Below are 14,004 nucleotides of genomic sequence, written 5' to 3' on the forward strand. Positions count from 1 at the left end.
AATTACCAGTCCAGGCTAAATCTGTGTCACATGTATCTTCAAGTTTGCAACAAATGTTGGAGCTCGATATAATCGAAAATCAACCTGTAACCATGTGTAAGATACGTTTATGAAGTTTCATCAAGGTAAGTTTCTATCGTACAAGATCATAGTTTTCATTTGATTCCAAATCTCACCCTTTTTTGTACTAAATTGTAAATAATTCAAAGTTTACTAATATAATATATTTTCACATTATAACATGTAAGTAAGGTTCAAAACATAAATATACCATATAAGCATATTAGATTCACATCAAGGACTAATGGACAACTTTTTCTTTTCCCCAATTATCCTCAGCATGAGTCAAATCTCGATCTAGATAGTAATTAATTTCAAACTATCACTTCCAAATATCATATAACATCATTTTATAAGTATATGACAATGAATTTCATCTCACTCGACTTGATTCGAGAAAAATTCAAATTGAGTTAGGATGATAAAATAAGATTTGCCAACTCGATTAACTCAAAATTTTTTCATCCGATTCGATTCAATTCGATCAAATACTCACCTTTACTTTTCATTGGAGGAAGGAAGACACCAACCATATGGCCATGAAACTCAAACACCTTTCATAACCTTTTCCATTGCTTCTTGGGAGGGCGCCTCAACAACTTTTTGTTTTATTCAATGTTGATATGTCATGTTATTATTCATGGATGGTACACAAAACCCATACACTAGTTGTGTATCAAATATTCTCCATTTCATTAAGGCTTAATACATCGTTTGATACTTGAGTTTGACACTTTTTTAATGTGGTACCTGTATTTAGCAAAAGTTATACATTTTAGTACTTGAAGTTAACGATGTTAACTTTTTAGTGTTTAATTAGAGTTTTATAGTTTATTTGATAAAAATTCATAATTAACTAATAATATAACAATTAACTTTCATCAAATCAATATGAAAAGTGAAAAATCACAATTATCATGTTGTATTTAACAAATTAAGTACAAAATTAAATAAATTCACAATTAATACTAAATTTATTCAACTAACAAAATAATGAGAATCCAAAGCTAATAATATTAACAATTAACTTTCATCAAATTAATCCTAAAACTTGAAGTAAATATTAAAAAGTAAACATTGTTATCTTTGAGTACAAAACGTATAACTTCATAAAATATGAGTACCGCATTGAACAAAAAAACAATACAAATATCACATTAATAAAGAAAATGTCAAACTCCAATACCAAATAATATAATAAACATTTCATAATCCACTTGGTAATTGATATGCAAATACTATTTTTCACCCTTTCTTAAACTCATTGCATACCCCAAGGCCCAAATTGTATTTTTTTTTCCTGAAAGTGATTAATCATCACGTGAGTATTAACTCCATTCTGGATATGAAAAATTTATTGACTGAAATGAAGTAGTTACAAACAAAGCTTTAATTATGGACGTGGAAGATCATTCAAGTCAAAACAGAAGTCGTATGGTGATTTTCACCGACATTTTAGAGTTTCAAACACAAGCATGAGAGCAGCCTGTACATCATATAGATTACTTATCTGATAACAGTAAAGATGCCAGTACCAAAATCCCAAACTTGGATTCCTATTTGTTGCTGCAACGGAAGAGGAAACAACTATGATCTGTGCAGTACAATGGTTTGCACTTCACAGGAACCATGTTGGGCATTTGGGGTTCATACAATCGACTATAGCTCTACTGTCAAGTGGTAAAACTGACCCCCCCCCCCCCCAAAGGTCAATTTTTACCAAACTGTTCCGTTTACCAGTTGGTGAACTTACCAACTGCATGTGCATGTTTCATCTGAGATTCAAGCTTACACAAACTAGTAATGATTGAATATTGAGCATTGAATTTGAGCTGCTTTAGGCTGTTATCACATGTCTAACCCCCCCCCCCCCCCCCATTCTCTTACTTAATACTATAATAATATGTAAAGGACTTCAAGGATCCATCATTTTCTTCAATGGGAAGTTTTTCTTAAACTAGTATTATGTAGAATTAATCACTAATAGAAAATTTCTCCTGAAATTAATTTTTACATTAAACATTAGCTAGAATTAAGAATTTTGAAATTTTAAATTTGAGTTTATCATAAAATATATATATCTTGTATACAGAAAAATGATTATATAAAATTGGGATACCATGTTATTTCTATTTTTTCCAATAATTTATTACTAATTCAATATTTTTATTCTAAATTTCAGCACATCATGTTGGATTTTTTTCAAGATGAAAATGTTGAAATTTAATATCAAAATACTGAAATGACATTCAATTATTAATAATGAATATAAATGACATAATGTTTTTCTGTTTATGGTTTAGTAAAATTTTATATGGTGGTAACTTAAACAAAAAGAATCTTTTGTTTTGATTTTAAAAAAAAAGCAACTCCCATTTGAGTCTTGATTATAAATTATTATTGTAAATTATTCTTTAATACATGTGTAATTATCAACACACATAATTGTTTAATCTGTTATGTTCTACAGCTGCATCTATTACACACACCCAAGTTATCTGGTAGATTCCTAAAGGTTACTCCTTAAAATCCCAATTCCAGCAGAACCCTAATTTTCCCAAGATTTGATCAACTTTCTCTACCCTACATCAACCTCTCCCGGTAAGGTATTCATACCAAAATTCTGTTTTTATTCATTTTTATCTGCAGCAATCGAGTACCTTGAATTCAACTTCATTGCTCTGTTACTGATATAAATCAATTTTAGAGAACTTTGAATGTTTCTGTGTTCGTAGTAAAATTATATTTATGGGTATTTCAGATTCTATATCATGCTTAATTTTCCTTTCTTGGGTTTTAATGAAATTTAACGAAAGGAATGTTTATATCGTAAGGGATGGGACTTCGCATGAAATTAGCGTAAGATCTACTTCCGGGGAAAAAAAAGAGAAAATTGTCTCCTTTAAGTTCTTAAGCATTTAGATGCTTGAAGTCTGAAACTGATATTTGCAGTTAGTTTCACGGGTGAACTTTGAAGGTTGTATGGGAAATTGGGAACCACCAGAATCAATTTTAATTAGGTTTTAAACTACATCTTTTATTTTATGTTCTTTGGGGAGAGGGGCGGGGGATTGCCAGAAGTTTGTTGAACTAATTGATTCAAAGTGAATAATGTTGAAATATGGTTGCCACTCTTTATTTGCAGGAAGATAATGACTTACCAGTGTTATATGAGAGTAGTCTAACTTGAGAATACATTCATTTCAGGTGCTGTCTATGAGGTGAGACAAGTTGGATGATGGGAAACTTACCAGGTCATCTGCGCACCTGCTTGCACACTGGAAAACTTGCACTTTTGGCTATTTTAGTTTCAGGAGGAATTGTATTGCAAATCCTGGTTGGTGATGCATTTCTCTGTTTATTAGCTACCTTTGGATTTTCTCATCTAATATATTTTCAAACTACACCTTTGATCTGATTCTTTGTTTTACAACGTTTTAGGCGTGTGCTCTATACAATAATTGGTGGCCAATGCTGACTGGTTAGTGACCATCAAGCTTGTGATCTTAATTTTCTGTTTCTAAGAATTACTTATTCTCAAATGAATTTTGTTGTTCTTTTTCCAAGTTTATTTTTCACATTTGTAACTCACCATGGTTGCCTATTACCAATTGCGTACATGTCCCTGTCTGTCTACCTCAAAAGCTTACGTTTATAATCCAATTTGTTATTCCTGTTTACTTGAATTCACACAGTGATGTATCTTAGGATTCAGCTGTCGTTTTCTTCTAGGGACATGCATTATGCATGCAGAAAATGAATCATCCCCATGATTCTTTGGATTAATTCCTTGTTGTGTGGCTTTGCCCTGCAATTTGTTACATTTCTGAAGAGTTTGTTGGTTGCTGTGTAAATGTGCTTAGAGGTAATTGTTACTCCAAACTGAAGCTGTCATATAGGGACATACATTGTGCATGCAGAAATGAATCGTCCCCATGATTCTTTATGTTAAGTTCCTTTCTTGTCGTATGGCTTTAACGAGCACTTTGTTATATTTTTCAAAGAGTATGTTTGTATGCTGTGTAAATGTGCTTAGAGGTAATATTTATGGAGTGTGAAACTTATTCCGCGTGTGAGCAAGTGCTTGAGATTTTGGTTATGCATATTACTTCATTTCCGTATTCTGACATGCTTCATTTCTGTTGCAGTCATAATGTATGTGCTTCTTCCAATGCCTTTGTTGTTCTTTTCGGGCTCTGATGCTTCTTCTCTTTTATCTGAATCCGACAACGGGTAACATTTTTTTGTCCTAAACTTCTTCACATATAAGATTATGATCCTCTTTTTCAGTTTAAGCTTGAGATTTGGAATACTCTTGATTGTCTTCCTAATGAACAATGTAACAGTTGGGTCAATGCAACAAAGTTCTTGACTGGAGCTTCAGCAGTTGGAAGCATTGCTATACCGGCTATCCTAAAGCACGCTGGAGTTATCGGTTGGGGCGCACTGGCAATGGAACTTTCATCTTATTTTGTATTTGTACTAGCCATAATGTGTTGTATTCGAATGAATGATGATGATGATTACAGTTTCCTCTGAATCATTGATCAATTCAGTTCCCCACCTGCAATCATGTAAAGCATTTGTCAAAGTTAATTCAGATGAGGCTCTTTCATTCCTGTTTTGACGAGCTTCATTTCCATTGTTTTTGTAGATGATTGGATCCATGTAATTAGTGGGATTGTTGTGCTTGAAGTTTGAAACACTTACGTGGAGATTGAACTTGCTTTCAAATTGAAGCATCATTAGATGGAATGAAAGTGATTTACTGATATGCTTGTTTTCTTGGGAAAACCCACTTTGAGATACCAGAAATGAATTGTGTTTAATCAGGGATAAAACAGGTTCCGGTGGCAAGTAACTTTTGGTCATAGCCAGCTAATAAAACAGTACCATTTCCTCATCATTGTGCAACTCTTGTTAGGGCAAACTAGAAGAAACTAAGCAAGACGAGAAAAGGCTAATGGGTTCCAAATCCATAAAAGACTTGCACGTAAGCCATTTGACCTTTAAGAGGCACGTTGAAAGGGAGGGTTATATGATGCAAATTTACAGACCACACAGTGAGTCAGTCTCGCAGATGCACCAAAATCTAGTTTAAGAAAATATTCACACGTTAGCGAAGTGAAATGAAAGTTAATGAATCGAAAACCTAACGGACCCAATGATTAATTTTGAATTCCATTTCATGCTGTCTCACTATTGGGCGTTTTCTTCGACTCTAAATTTCCCTTCTGATAAATCTAATAAACCAATCAATCAAAATTAATAAGAATAACGCGTTTCACATTAACTAAAATTACAATAATCTCAGCAAAGAGTCTCGCTCAACTTCCTTGAAACCAATTTTGTTTTTACCCACTTACAATCCACTTTTTTTCGTTGTCAAAAGACGACGCGAAACTGAGGAGCATCGGATCCATTGGCAGGCAGAATTTCCCAGCGGCATGGCTCGAGGTCGTCAGACACAGGGCAGTATCCGGCTAAAGTAACCTTATCTGCAGTAGCAGCTACGGACCCGAATTCAAACACCGTAACACTCTCCGGTCGGGGCACTTCAACGGCTCCGTTCATTCCTGGAACGGGTTTTGGGGTGTCGTTGGGCTTGGGTACGGTTAGGGTTTGAGGTTTGGAGCTGCCAGTGAACCAAGAGAAAAGACCCATGGTTTGGTTTTGCGAGCTTCTAGGGTTTTACTTTTTGGAGAAAGGAAATTGAAGAAGGTTTTATTTAGATGACGGAACTGGAAAACTCAGTGAAAGTACGAGGATGACCCTCTTGAGTTCTTGGAATTTAAGATGGTGTTTGAACAGAACGCGGCGTTTTGGTTAGAAACTCTACTTGCCGAATGGACCGTCAAAAACGAGGCGCAGCCCGTTAAACGTTACCAACCATGTTGGATCCAGCCTGAATCGAGTGATAAGCATAACGGTTGAATCATCTTTAGTTGGGAGAAGTTTGTTTTTCTTTTAAAATGTCTAATTCGATTAAATTATAAATTAAGTTTGACTCAATGTGATAATCAGACATTAAGATTTCAGGAAAATAAAAAAAAATTCAAATTATGCATTAGTTTTTATATTCTAATTTCACTATTTTTAATCTTTATACGGGTTAATACTTTTTTTTTGTAATATAGTACCTATATTCTTTTTTTTAATTTAATACATGTATCTGAAAAAAGCTAAAAGTAATAATGTTAACTTTTAGCGTTTAATTCGGGTTGTAAGTTTAATTTGATAACAATTAATTGTTAATATTATTAAGTTTGAATTTTCATAATTTTATAAATATAATAAATTTAATATTAAAGTTGTGAATATGTTTAATTTTGCATTCAGTTTGTCAAATACAATTTGATGGATGTGATTTAATTTGGGTTTCGAGTTGATTTGATAAAACTAGAATTAAACACTTAAAAGTTACACTATTATTTTAAATACCTAAATGTATAACTTTTGTCAAATATAAATAACATACTCGAACAAAAAGTAATACAAATACCACATTTAAAAAATGTCTAACTCAAATACTAATCTTACATTAAGCTCAGTCTCAATCTAAATGATAGTTACTAAATTTTGTTACATTAAATTCTATTATTTTAATATCTTTATGTAATAAATATATTAATACATGTTTAATTTCATATTTTTTTGACATGGATAATGTCATGTGAATATGAAAATTTGACATAATACTTAACCAAAAAAAATCAAATTAAGATTGAAAGATTAATAATTTTTTCAGATTTTTTTTTGAGAGTTTTGTAATTTTAGGATTCTATCGTTTATAATTTTGGCTTTGGATGCATTTTAATTTTAAAACTGTGACGTTTGGCAAACAACGGTTTTACGCAAACAAATGTTTTTGAAAGTATAAGCTTGATTTTCAACTATAACGATTTACAAACTTCACCGTAAATTTACGTTTTACTTAAAAGGGCAATAAATAACGATTTCATCAAAGAGATTAATAATAATTTTTTCAAAATTTGGACTCTTTTAAAACAATTAATACAAGAAGTTTAAACATGAAAATTTTGTTTCAAAACCCTTCTTCGAAACATTTATACATTTAATATAATTTACACTTACACTTACACTTACACTTACACCCGGACATGAAGAATAAAAAAACATACTTATAAAATTAAAATCTAGAATAAAAACTAAAAAAAAAATTGAAACCTTGTTGAATGCAAAATAGAGAAGAACAATCTAGAAGATTCTAAAACATTTTTGAATTACCACAAAAATCTAAAGTTTTCTTGAGGCCCAAAAAAACATGTACGAGAAAGTACTAGATTTCTCTTCAGCTTGCTATATATACCTGACATCTTCTTCTTCCATGCATCAAAAACAAAGCAACAGAGTTAATCTAGTAAACAATCAAATTCTCGGCCACTAATCAATTGAAATGGAATAATAAATCTATTTCTTCGTCTCTTTGCCAATAAATCAGCATTCTCGTGAAGAATAGCAGAATATATGAAATCACAATGCCCAGTACCTATTATTCGATTCAATTCTGAATAATCGTAAATCCTATCTTCTTTTTTATCCGAAAATGTCATAAAATCCCTGAATTTCATTGGAGAAAGTAAGAAAAATGGCAATGATCCCAAGATTCTTTGGCAATCGAAGGAGCAGCATCTTCGATGATCCGTTCTCCTTTGACATATTGGATCCTTTCAGGGGCTTCCCTCTGTCTTCTTCGTCACTCACCACCAAGCCTGTCCCAGAAAGCGCTGCTTTTGCTAACACCAGAATCGACTGGAAGGAAACTCCGGAAGCTCATGTCTTCAAAGCCGACCTCCCTGGGCTTAAAAAAGAGGAAGTGAAAGTGGAGATTGAAGATGACAGGATGCTTCAAATCAGCGGAGAAAGGAAATTTGAGAAGGAAGACAAGAACGACACTTGGCACAGGGTTGAACGTAGCAGTGGGAAGTTCATGAGGAGGTTCAGGTTGCCAGAAAACGTGAAGATGGAACAGGTGAAAGCTTCCATGGAAAATGGGGTCCTTACTGTTACCGTTCCTAAAGAGGAAGTGAAGAAACCAAATCTCAAATCCATTGAGATTTCTGGTTAAAACAACTTGAAAGCCGTCAAACGTTTTGATGAACATTTTTCTTTGCCTGCCTTCATATACATAAATATTACGACTCCATGCTTGTGAAATGAAATTAGTGTTGCTAATGTAAAAGTATCTTTGCTTTAATGTAAATTTCTTCTGCTTATTGCCAGTTCTAAACATGTAATTTCCAAAAGATCCGTCTTCCATTCCCATCTCGTATGCCTTTCAAAGTTGGGTTTAGTCCTATTAATATTAATAACCAGTTCAAATACAAACTCGAAGTGAAGTAAAAATGTAATTTAGATAACTTATATATTCAAGAGCTCTAACCTTAACGACTAGGAGAGAGAAATGATGGTCGGCTTAAACTTGTCCAAACAAGCACCAGCACACTTAACCTCACTGACCGTCGATAAATTCCTGAAATCCAAGAAAAACCTCTCTAAACCCTCACCAAAGCTATGGCCCAACGATCCACAACTTCGATTTCCACATCCAGTAAAAAACCAACAACAGCCACCATCCATTTTACAAACCTTAAAATCGTGCACCAATTTAAACCATTTCAATCAAATACACGCTCAACTCCACGTCTCTGGGCTCCTTGAACAACCTCGCGTGGCAAGCCGGGCAATAAGGAAGCTATGCAACCATTTGAACTCTCATTCTCATGCTATTTTGGTATTTGATTGTGTCAAAGAACCTGATACGTTTCTTTGTAATATTATATTGGACGGTCTTTTGAATTCTGATGACCCAGTTAGTGCTTTGAGTTTTTACTATGAAAAAATGGTGGGTAAATTTGTTGAGGAGAATCAGTATACTTTTCCATTGTTAGGGAAAATCTGTGCTGAGATTAAGTCTTTGAAAGAAGGGCAAAAGGTTCATGCCCGGGTTTTGAAACTTGGGTTCGAATCTGACGTCTTTGTTAAGAATTCTTTGATTCGTTTTTATTCGTTTTGTGGGCAGATTGAGAGTGCACATGAGGTGTTCGATGATGGGTTTGTGTTGGATTTAGTAAGTTGGAATTTGTTGATAGATGGCTATGTGAAGAATGGGCAGGTTGGTATTGCGCGTGAGCTGTTCAATGAGATGCCTGAGAGAGATACTTTTAGTTGGAATATAATCATTGCAGGGTACGCGGGTGTTGGGAAAATGGAGGTGGCCAGAGATTTGTTTGAAAAGATGCCTTTTAGAGATGTTGTTTCTTGGAATTGTATGATCGATGGGTATGCAAAGATTGAAAATGTTTCAGAGGCTCGTAAGCTTTTTGATCAGATGCCTTTAAGGAACGTTGTTTCTTGGAACACTATGTTGGCTTTATATGTTCGGTGTAAGAAGTATATCAACCAGGCTTTAACGTTGTTTGATAGGATGATGGAAAGAGGGGAGGCTAGGCCCAACAGTGCTTCTCTTGTTAGTGTCTTGACAGCGTGTGCAAATCTGGGGCGGCTTGATAAGGGCTTGTGGGTTCATTCTTATATTGAAAATAACAACATCAAATGTGATGTATTGCTTTCGACTGCTCTCTTGACAATGTATGCAAAATGTGGGGCTATGGATTTGGCTAGAGATGTTTTCAATAACATGCCAGTAAAAAATGTGGTTTCATGGAATTCCATGATCATGGGATATGGTACACACGGCCATGTTGAGAAAGCCTTAGATATGTTTATTGATATGGAAAAGAGAGGTCAAATACCAAATGCTACTACTTTTATCAGTTGTTTATCTGCATGTAAGAACGCGGGAAAGGTTTTAGAGGGTTGGTGGTGCTTTGATATAATGTGCAGAGTTTACGAGATTGAACCCAAAGTGGAGCACTTTGGTTGCATGTTTGATCTACTTAGCCGCGTTGGTTTGATGGAACAGTCAAACGAGCTTATGAGTAAGATGCCTGCGGAATCAGGACCTGCCCTGTGGAGTGCTCTGCTTTCTACATGTAGAGCCTCCTCTAATTTTGAGCTTGGAAAGATTGTAGCCAAGAGACTAATTGACTTGGAACAAATGGATATTGGGCCCTATGTTTTATTATCTTACATATATTCAGTGGAAGGGAAGTGGGGCGAAGTAGAAAACGTCAGAAAGTTTATCAAGGACAGGGATTTATCTGAAAGAAGTGCTTCACCACATCGGAGAACCATCATATATTCTATGTTGATGGAGTTGGGTGTTCAGCTGAAATTGTCTTATGGAGATTCTATTGGATTTTGAGATTTTAGGACAATGAACTGAAGGAAAAACAGCAAATGGAAGTCGAAGAACAAAAACTCCAGAGAAAGCATCTCTGGAAAATGGCACAGTTAGGGCAGTGACTGAATATCACAACTTAATGGGCTTAGAATATTCAACTATGTTTAGTAGGATTAGGCCATGAGAACATAAGCTGAAGAGGTGTGTTGAACCCCTTCATGTTTCAATATTCATTTTATATTTTGCTCGTAACTGAGATATAGAACTCTATGAAGTTGGTTCAGCTACGCTATGTATTTTAAAATCTAGTTGGAGAACTCCCCTTCTTTCTCCACTTGCTTCAAGTGAAGATATTCACCAAATCATGTCATCTTACTTTGATATTATTTGCAACCATAAAAAGAATTCATTTTCATTTAACTTTATTAAACCCTTGATTCTTTTTTTTTTTTTCTATTTATGACCTTGCTCTGTTTTCATTAATATGAAATTCATAGTTTTATGTTTGTGTCTAGATACTTTAGCAGTACTAAGTCTTTCCAATTAAGGATGTTCGACAATCTGTTCTGAGTTGATGGTTTTGTGCTTCTAAATATAAAAATGATAAGGCAGTAGACAGTGTGTTATTGTTGATATTGATTAGATTTAATCATCTCTTAGCTATTGGGAGACCAGGTCAGCTTTGTTGATTGTTGTTAGGGCCTTAAGAATTGCTGCAGCATTTGCTGCCCGGGGAAACAGGGTATGTTACTGTCATGAAAATTATGAAATTTGTTTGGTACTGTAAACTAATGGATACACTTGTAGATAAAATGAGGAACCTGGCTATAGGTGGAAATGGACGTATACCCGTAAAACTGGAAAAATATGTCTAGAAGAAGTCAAGGTCTTTCCCTTAACTATATCTGTTTTCTATGTTCACTGCTTTGAGAAATTTAAATTTCTTTTAAGAAACATAAAATTTCATTAGTTGACAAAATATTAGATTACATAAGAATCTATCTTGCTAAAGTTCGTCATCCCTCCCTTTGACACAAAATAATAAAATATATACTAACCAACATATTTGAAGAAAGCCGGGAACTTATTCTTTTAGTTATATTAGAACTGAAAGACCCTGGTGTATATTTCTAGACATTAATTTGAACTCCTGTGTCATATGTCTCTCCACCTTTCCAATTTTCTGGTATGTTGTTTACAGGAATAATCCATGACTCATCTCCATCCTCCCCACTCAGTAACATTCTTAAAGACAATGGACCACTTGGGGGTGAATTGGTTGTCCATACTGCTCCATGACTCCTATCCAACAGCTTGCACACAAAGTTCTGAGTCTGCACACATTAGAGGTAAGCTCATTAGTTAACTACTATACTGGTTCTTGTAGATTTGACCACCAAATTTGACCACCAAATTTATCTTCCCTTTGCAACTCCATAGTTAGTCATACCTGCTGAAGCTAAACAGGAAATCAAGTTTGGAAAGAGCAAATAATACCTCACATAGCTGCACGGCTGTGATATCCTTGTCACCTTGTTGATACCATAAAACAAATGCAAAATAATGAGGGTAGTTGCTGTTCTCATCAATCTTGATTGTAATATTTTTTTTCGGATAGCTGCATGAAACACTGTATAAAAGGAATGAGGTAAGAGACCATGATCTTGTCCTGTCAATATGTGGTATATTTCTACTATCTTGCGATTATGTGGGGATAAAAGTAAACAACAGAATAATGAAGGAAATTTATTGTTCTTCTTGGAGTTGCTTTCTATCTCCTACATGCACCTCAAGATTTTGGAATCTTACTGCCTATATTCAATGTCGACCACTCCAAGGGCTAATAGAGATGCAGCTGCATCTTTTGTCTGAGCCATCCTACCAAAGGCTCGTTGACTCAGGATGAAATCAGTGTCATGACTTGAACCTTGATCAGTTATAACTACAGTCACACCTTTGTCTGAGCAATAGTTGCTGTTGGTGCACCTCACCTTGCATGGTAATAATTTATTTAATGTAATTTGAAGGTGTCAGTTGCATCACGAAAAGAGCATTTTTGGTATTATTCAAGTATAAACCTAAAAAATTTAATGGCATGGGCAGGGGTAAGTCTTTCTTTAATACCTGGTAGCAAGCACCACAACCAACACCATTGCGGTAGAGGTCAGATACTGCCGATACATCTCCACCATTTATTGTTGCTCCAAAAGAACCAAAACCGCATGCGCCAACTGAATTCAATTTAAAGATGTTAGCCAAGTATTTATGTTGGTGCTATGCACAAGAAAAGGTATATGCATTCCCTCTATCCCTTACCATCTGTTCCCTGTTCATCAGAGTTTGGGTAGTATGCTGCTCGTGAATGAGTGAAACAGTTGCTGCATGTTTCTGCCACTACCAGAGTTTCTTTGAGAAGCAAAGTTGTGAAAAGGATCAAAAGGGATTGAATAGAAAGAGCCATAGATGCGCTAATGAGCAAAGATTACAAAGAAAGCAATTGATATAAGGTGGTAGTGCATGCAATATCGGGGTCTGCAGCTGGAATTTATAGTGAAGCAAGCAGCCACAATATCTTAATTTGGTAAAACTTTTGCCAACTTTGACATTCTGTAAATAATATTTAGTGGAATTCTGTTAGGATATTTTCTTTCCGAGCTATTTTTTAGACTTAGAATTACTCGTTAAGGAATTATGTTGAGACAACCCTTTGACTTCTCAATTGTATAAATCACTTTCCTTCCCCTACTGTATTCTCTTACCAATATTTAGACAATAGTCATTCAACTATATTGTAGTGTGAAAAATACTAGTAGCAGATCAAATCCAAGGTTTCCTGGTTATTTCGCCCTAATCTGTGTTTTGGATGAAGATTTTGTTTTGTTTGCAATCTTTACTAATATCTTTCGTTCACATCAAAAAGAAATATTACATAAGATTAATGTGGAAACTTTGATTCTCAATACACTCTCTCTCTCTGATTTGCAGATTCAAGCTACTTGAACATGACAGGTTATTGTCAGAGGGGGGGGCCTCAAGGTTGAAACTATAAGCTAAGTACTTTGAATGAGAATCATATAACAAATGGTTTGTCTGCGTCTACATGGAAATCAGAATGACGAGAGTTTGGTAGTTTCCCACTAAACCAACCCCAGGTCAGGCATTTTTCTTGGTCCCCCCTTTGGCTATGATCATAGGGCCTGCGATATCCATGTTTGAACAGCTTGTTGCTGAAACTATGAAGGGTTGTCTAAAGAAAGAATTATATTTATACAATCAATACAAATACATATCATGTTTAGAAAACACTCCATAATGGAGTCTAGTTTATTGATGATATTATTAGATTTGGATGATCACTCTTTTGTCAATAAAGTTCATTTTAAACATGACCTTTCTTGACATCATTCAAGAGCTGATTTTTACGTAAAAGGGTTGGCTTAATTCATCCCAAATAGACGTTTGAACCCAGAATCCAGTTAGGTGTGCTAACCCCAGAAATTCATAGGATGCTGCAGAACTGAGTGGGGAAACTTTCTTCAAGAGGGATCAAAGAAATGACACTTACACAGCACGCCGATGTAGACCGACATGAAAAGAAATCCATTGAACCACATCAGCTGTGACATGGAAACCATTTAGGCTTAGGGACCCGCCATGCCCTAGTTGGCATCAATTTC

The 14,004-nt window shown here is 34.8% G+C and overlaps 5 protein-coding genes across 6 annotated transcripts; 3 read left to right on the top strand and 2 right to left on the bottom strand.

The window, feature by feature from the left end:
- Positions 1 to 1,992: 1,992 nt before the first annotated feature.
- On the top strand, positions 1,993 to 4,832 carry LOC105791966 (vacuolar protein sorting-associated protein 55 homolog). 2 transcript variants are annotated; one of them, XM_012620298.2, is made up of 5 exons: positions 1,993 to 2,661; positions 3,268 to 3,397; positions 3,502 to 3,541; positions 4,209 to 4,293; positions 4,407 to 4,832. In XM_012620298.2, exons 2-5 carry the CDS (start codon positions 3,296 to 3,298, stop codon positions 4,597 to 4,599), a joined length of 420 nt encoding a protein of 139 aa, XP_012475752.1. In that variant the 5' UTR covers positions 1,993 to 2,661; positions 3,268 to 3,295; the 3' UTR covers positions 4,600 to 4,832. The 2 variants fall into 2 exon arrangements, with proteins under 2 accessions (XP_012475752.1, XP_012475753.1); XM_012620299.2 differs by having other exon boundaries at positions 2,408 to 2,666.
- A 493-nt stretch (positions 4,833 to 5,325) lies between these two features.
- Positions 5,326 to 5,832, bottom strand: LOC105791967 (uncharacterized). Its single transcript, XM_012620301.2, has one exon. The coding sequence runs from the start codon at positions 5,722 to 5,724 to the stop codon at positions 5,446 to 5,448; it is 279 nt and encodes a 92-aa protein (XP_012475755.1). The 5' UTR covers positions 5,725 to 5,832; the 3' UTR covers positions 5,326 to 5,445.
- Positions 5,833 to 7,376: 1,544 nt separating this feature from the next.
- On the top strand, positions 7,377 to 8,327 carry LOC105791975 (18.1 kDa class I heat shock protein). Its single transcript, XM_052634982.1, has one exon. It carries the CDS (start codon positions 7,670 to 7,672, stop codon positions 8,147 to 8,149), a length of 480 nt encoding a protein of 159 aa, XP_052490942.1. The 5' UTR covers positions 7,377 to 7,669; the 3' UTR covers positions 8,150 to 8,327.
- A 41-nt stretch (positions 8,328 to 8,368) lies between these two features.
- LOC128032013 (pentatricopeptide repeat-containing protein At3g29230-like) lies at positions 8,369 to 10,757 on the top strand. The gene has a single exon (XM_052634981.1). It carries the CDS (start codon positions 8,486 to 8,488, stop codon positions 10,346 to 10,348), a length of 1,863 nt encoding a protein of 620 aa, XP_052490941.1. The 5' UTR covers positions 8,369 to 8,485; the 3' UTR covers positions 10,349 to 10,757.
- Positions 10,758 to 11,252: 495 nt separating this feature from the next.
- On the bottom strand, positions 11,253 to 12,923 carry LOC105791969 (expansin-like B1). Its single transcript, XM_012620304.2, has 5 exons — positions 12,644 to 12,923; positions 12,452 to 12,558; positions 12,137 to 12,318; positions 11,825 to 11,957; positions 11,253 to 11,661 (listed from the first exon to the last, which is right to left on the bottom strand). The coding sequence occupies exons 1-5, from the start codon at positions 12,786 to 12,788 to the stop codon at positions 11,458 to 11,460; spliced, it is 771 nt and encodes a 256-aa protein (XP_012475758.1). The 5' UTR covers positions 12,789 to 12,923; the 3' UTR covers positions 11,253 to 11,457.
- Positions 12,924 to 14,004: the final 1,081 nt, after the last annotated feature.

Source organism: Gossypium raimondii, chromosome 8 (assembly GCF_025698545.1).
Source record: "Gossypium raimondii isolate GPD5lz chromosome 8, ASM2569854v1, whole genome shotgun sequence".
NCBI lineage: Eukaryota > Viridiplantae > Streptophyta > Magnoliopsida > Malvales > Malvaceae > Gossypium > Gossypium raimondii.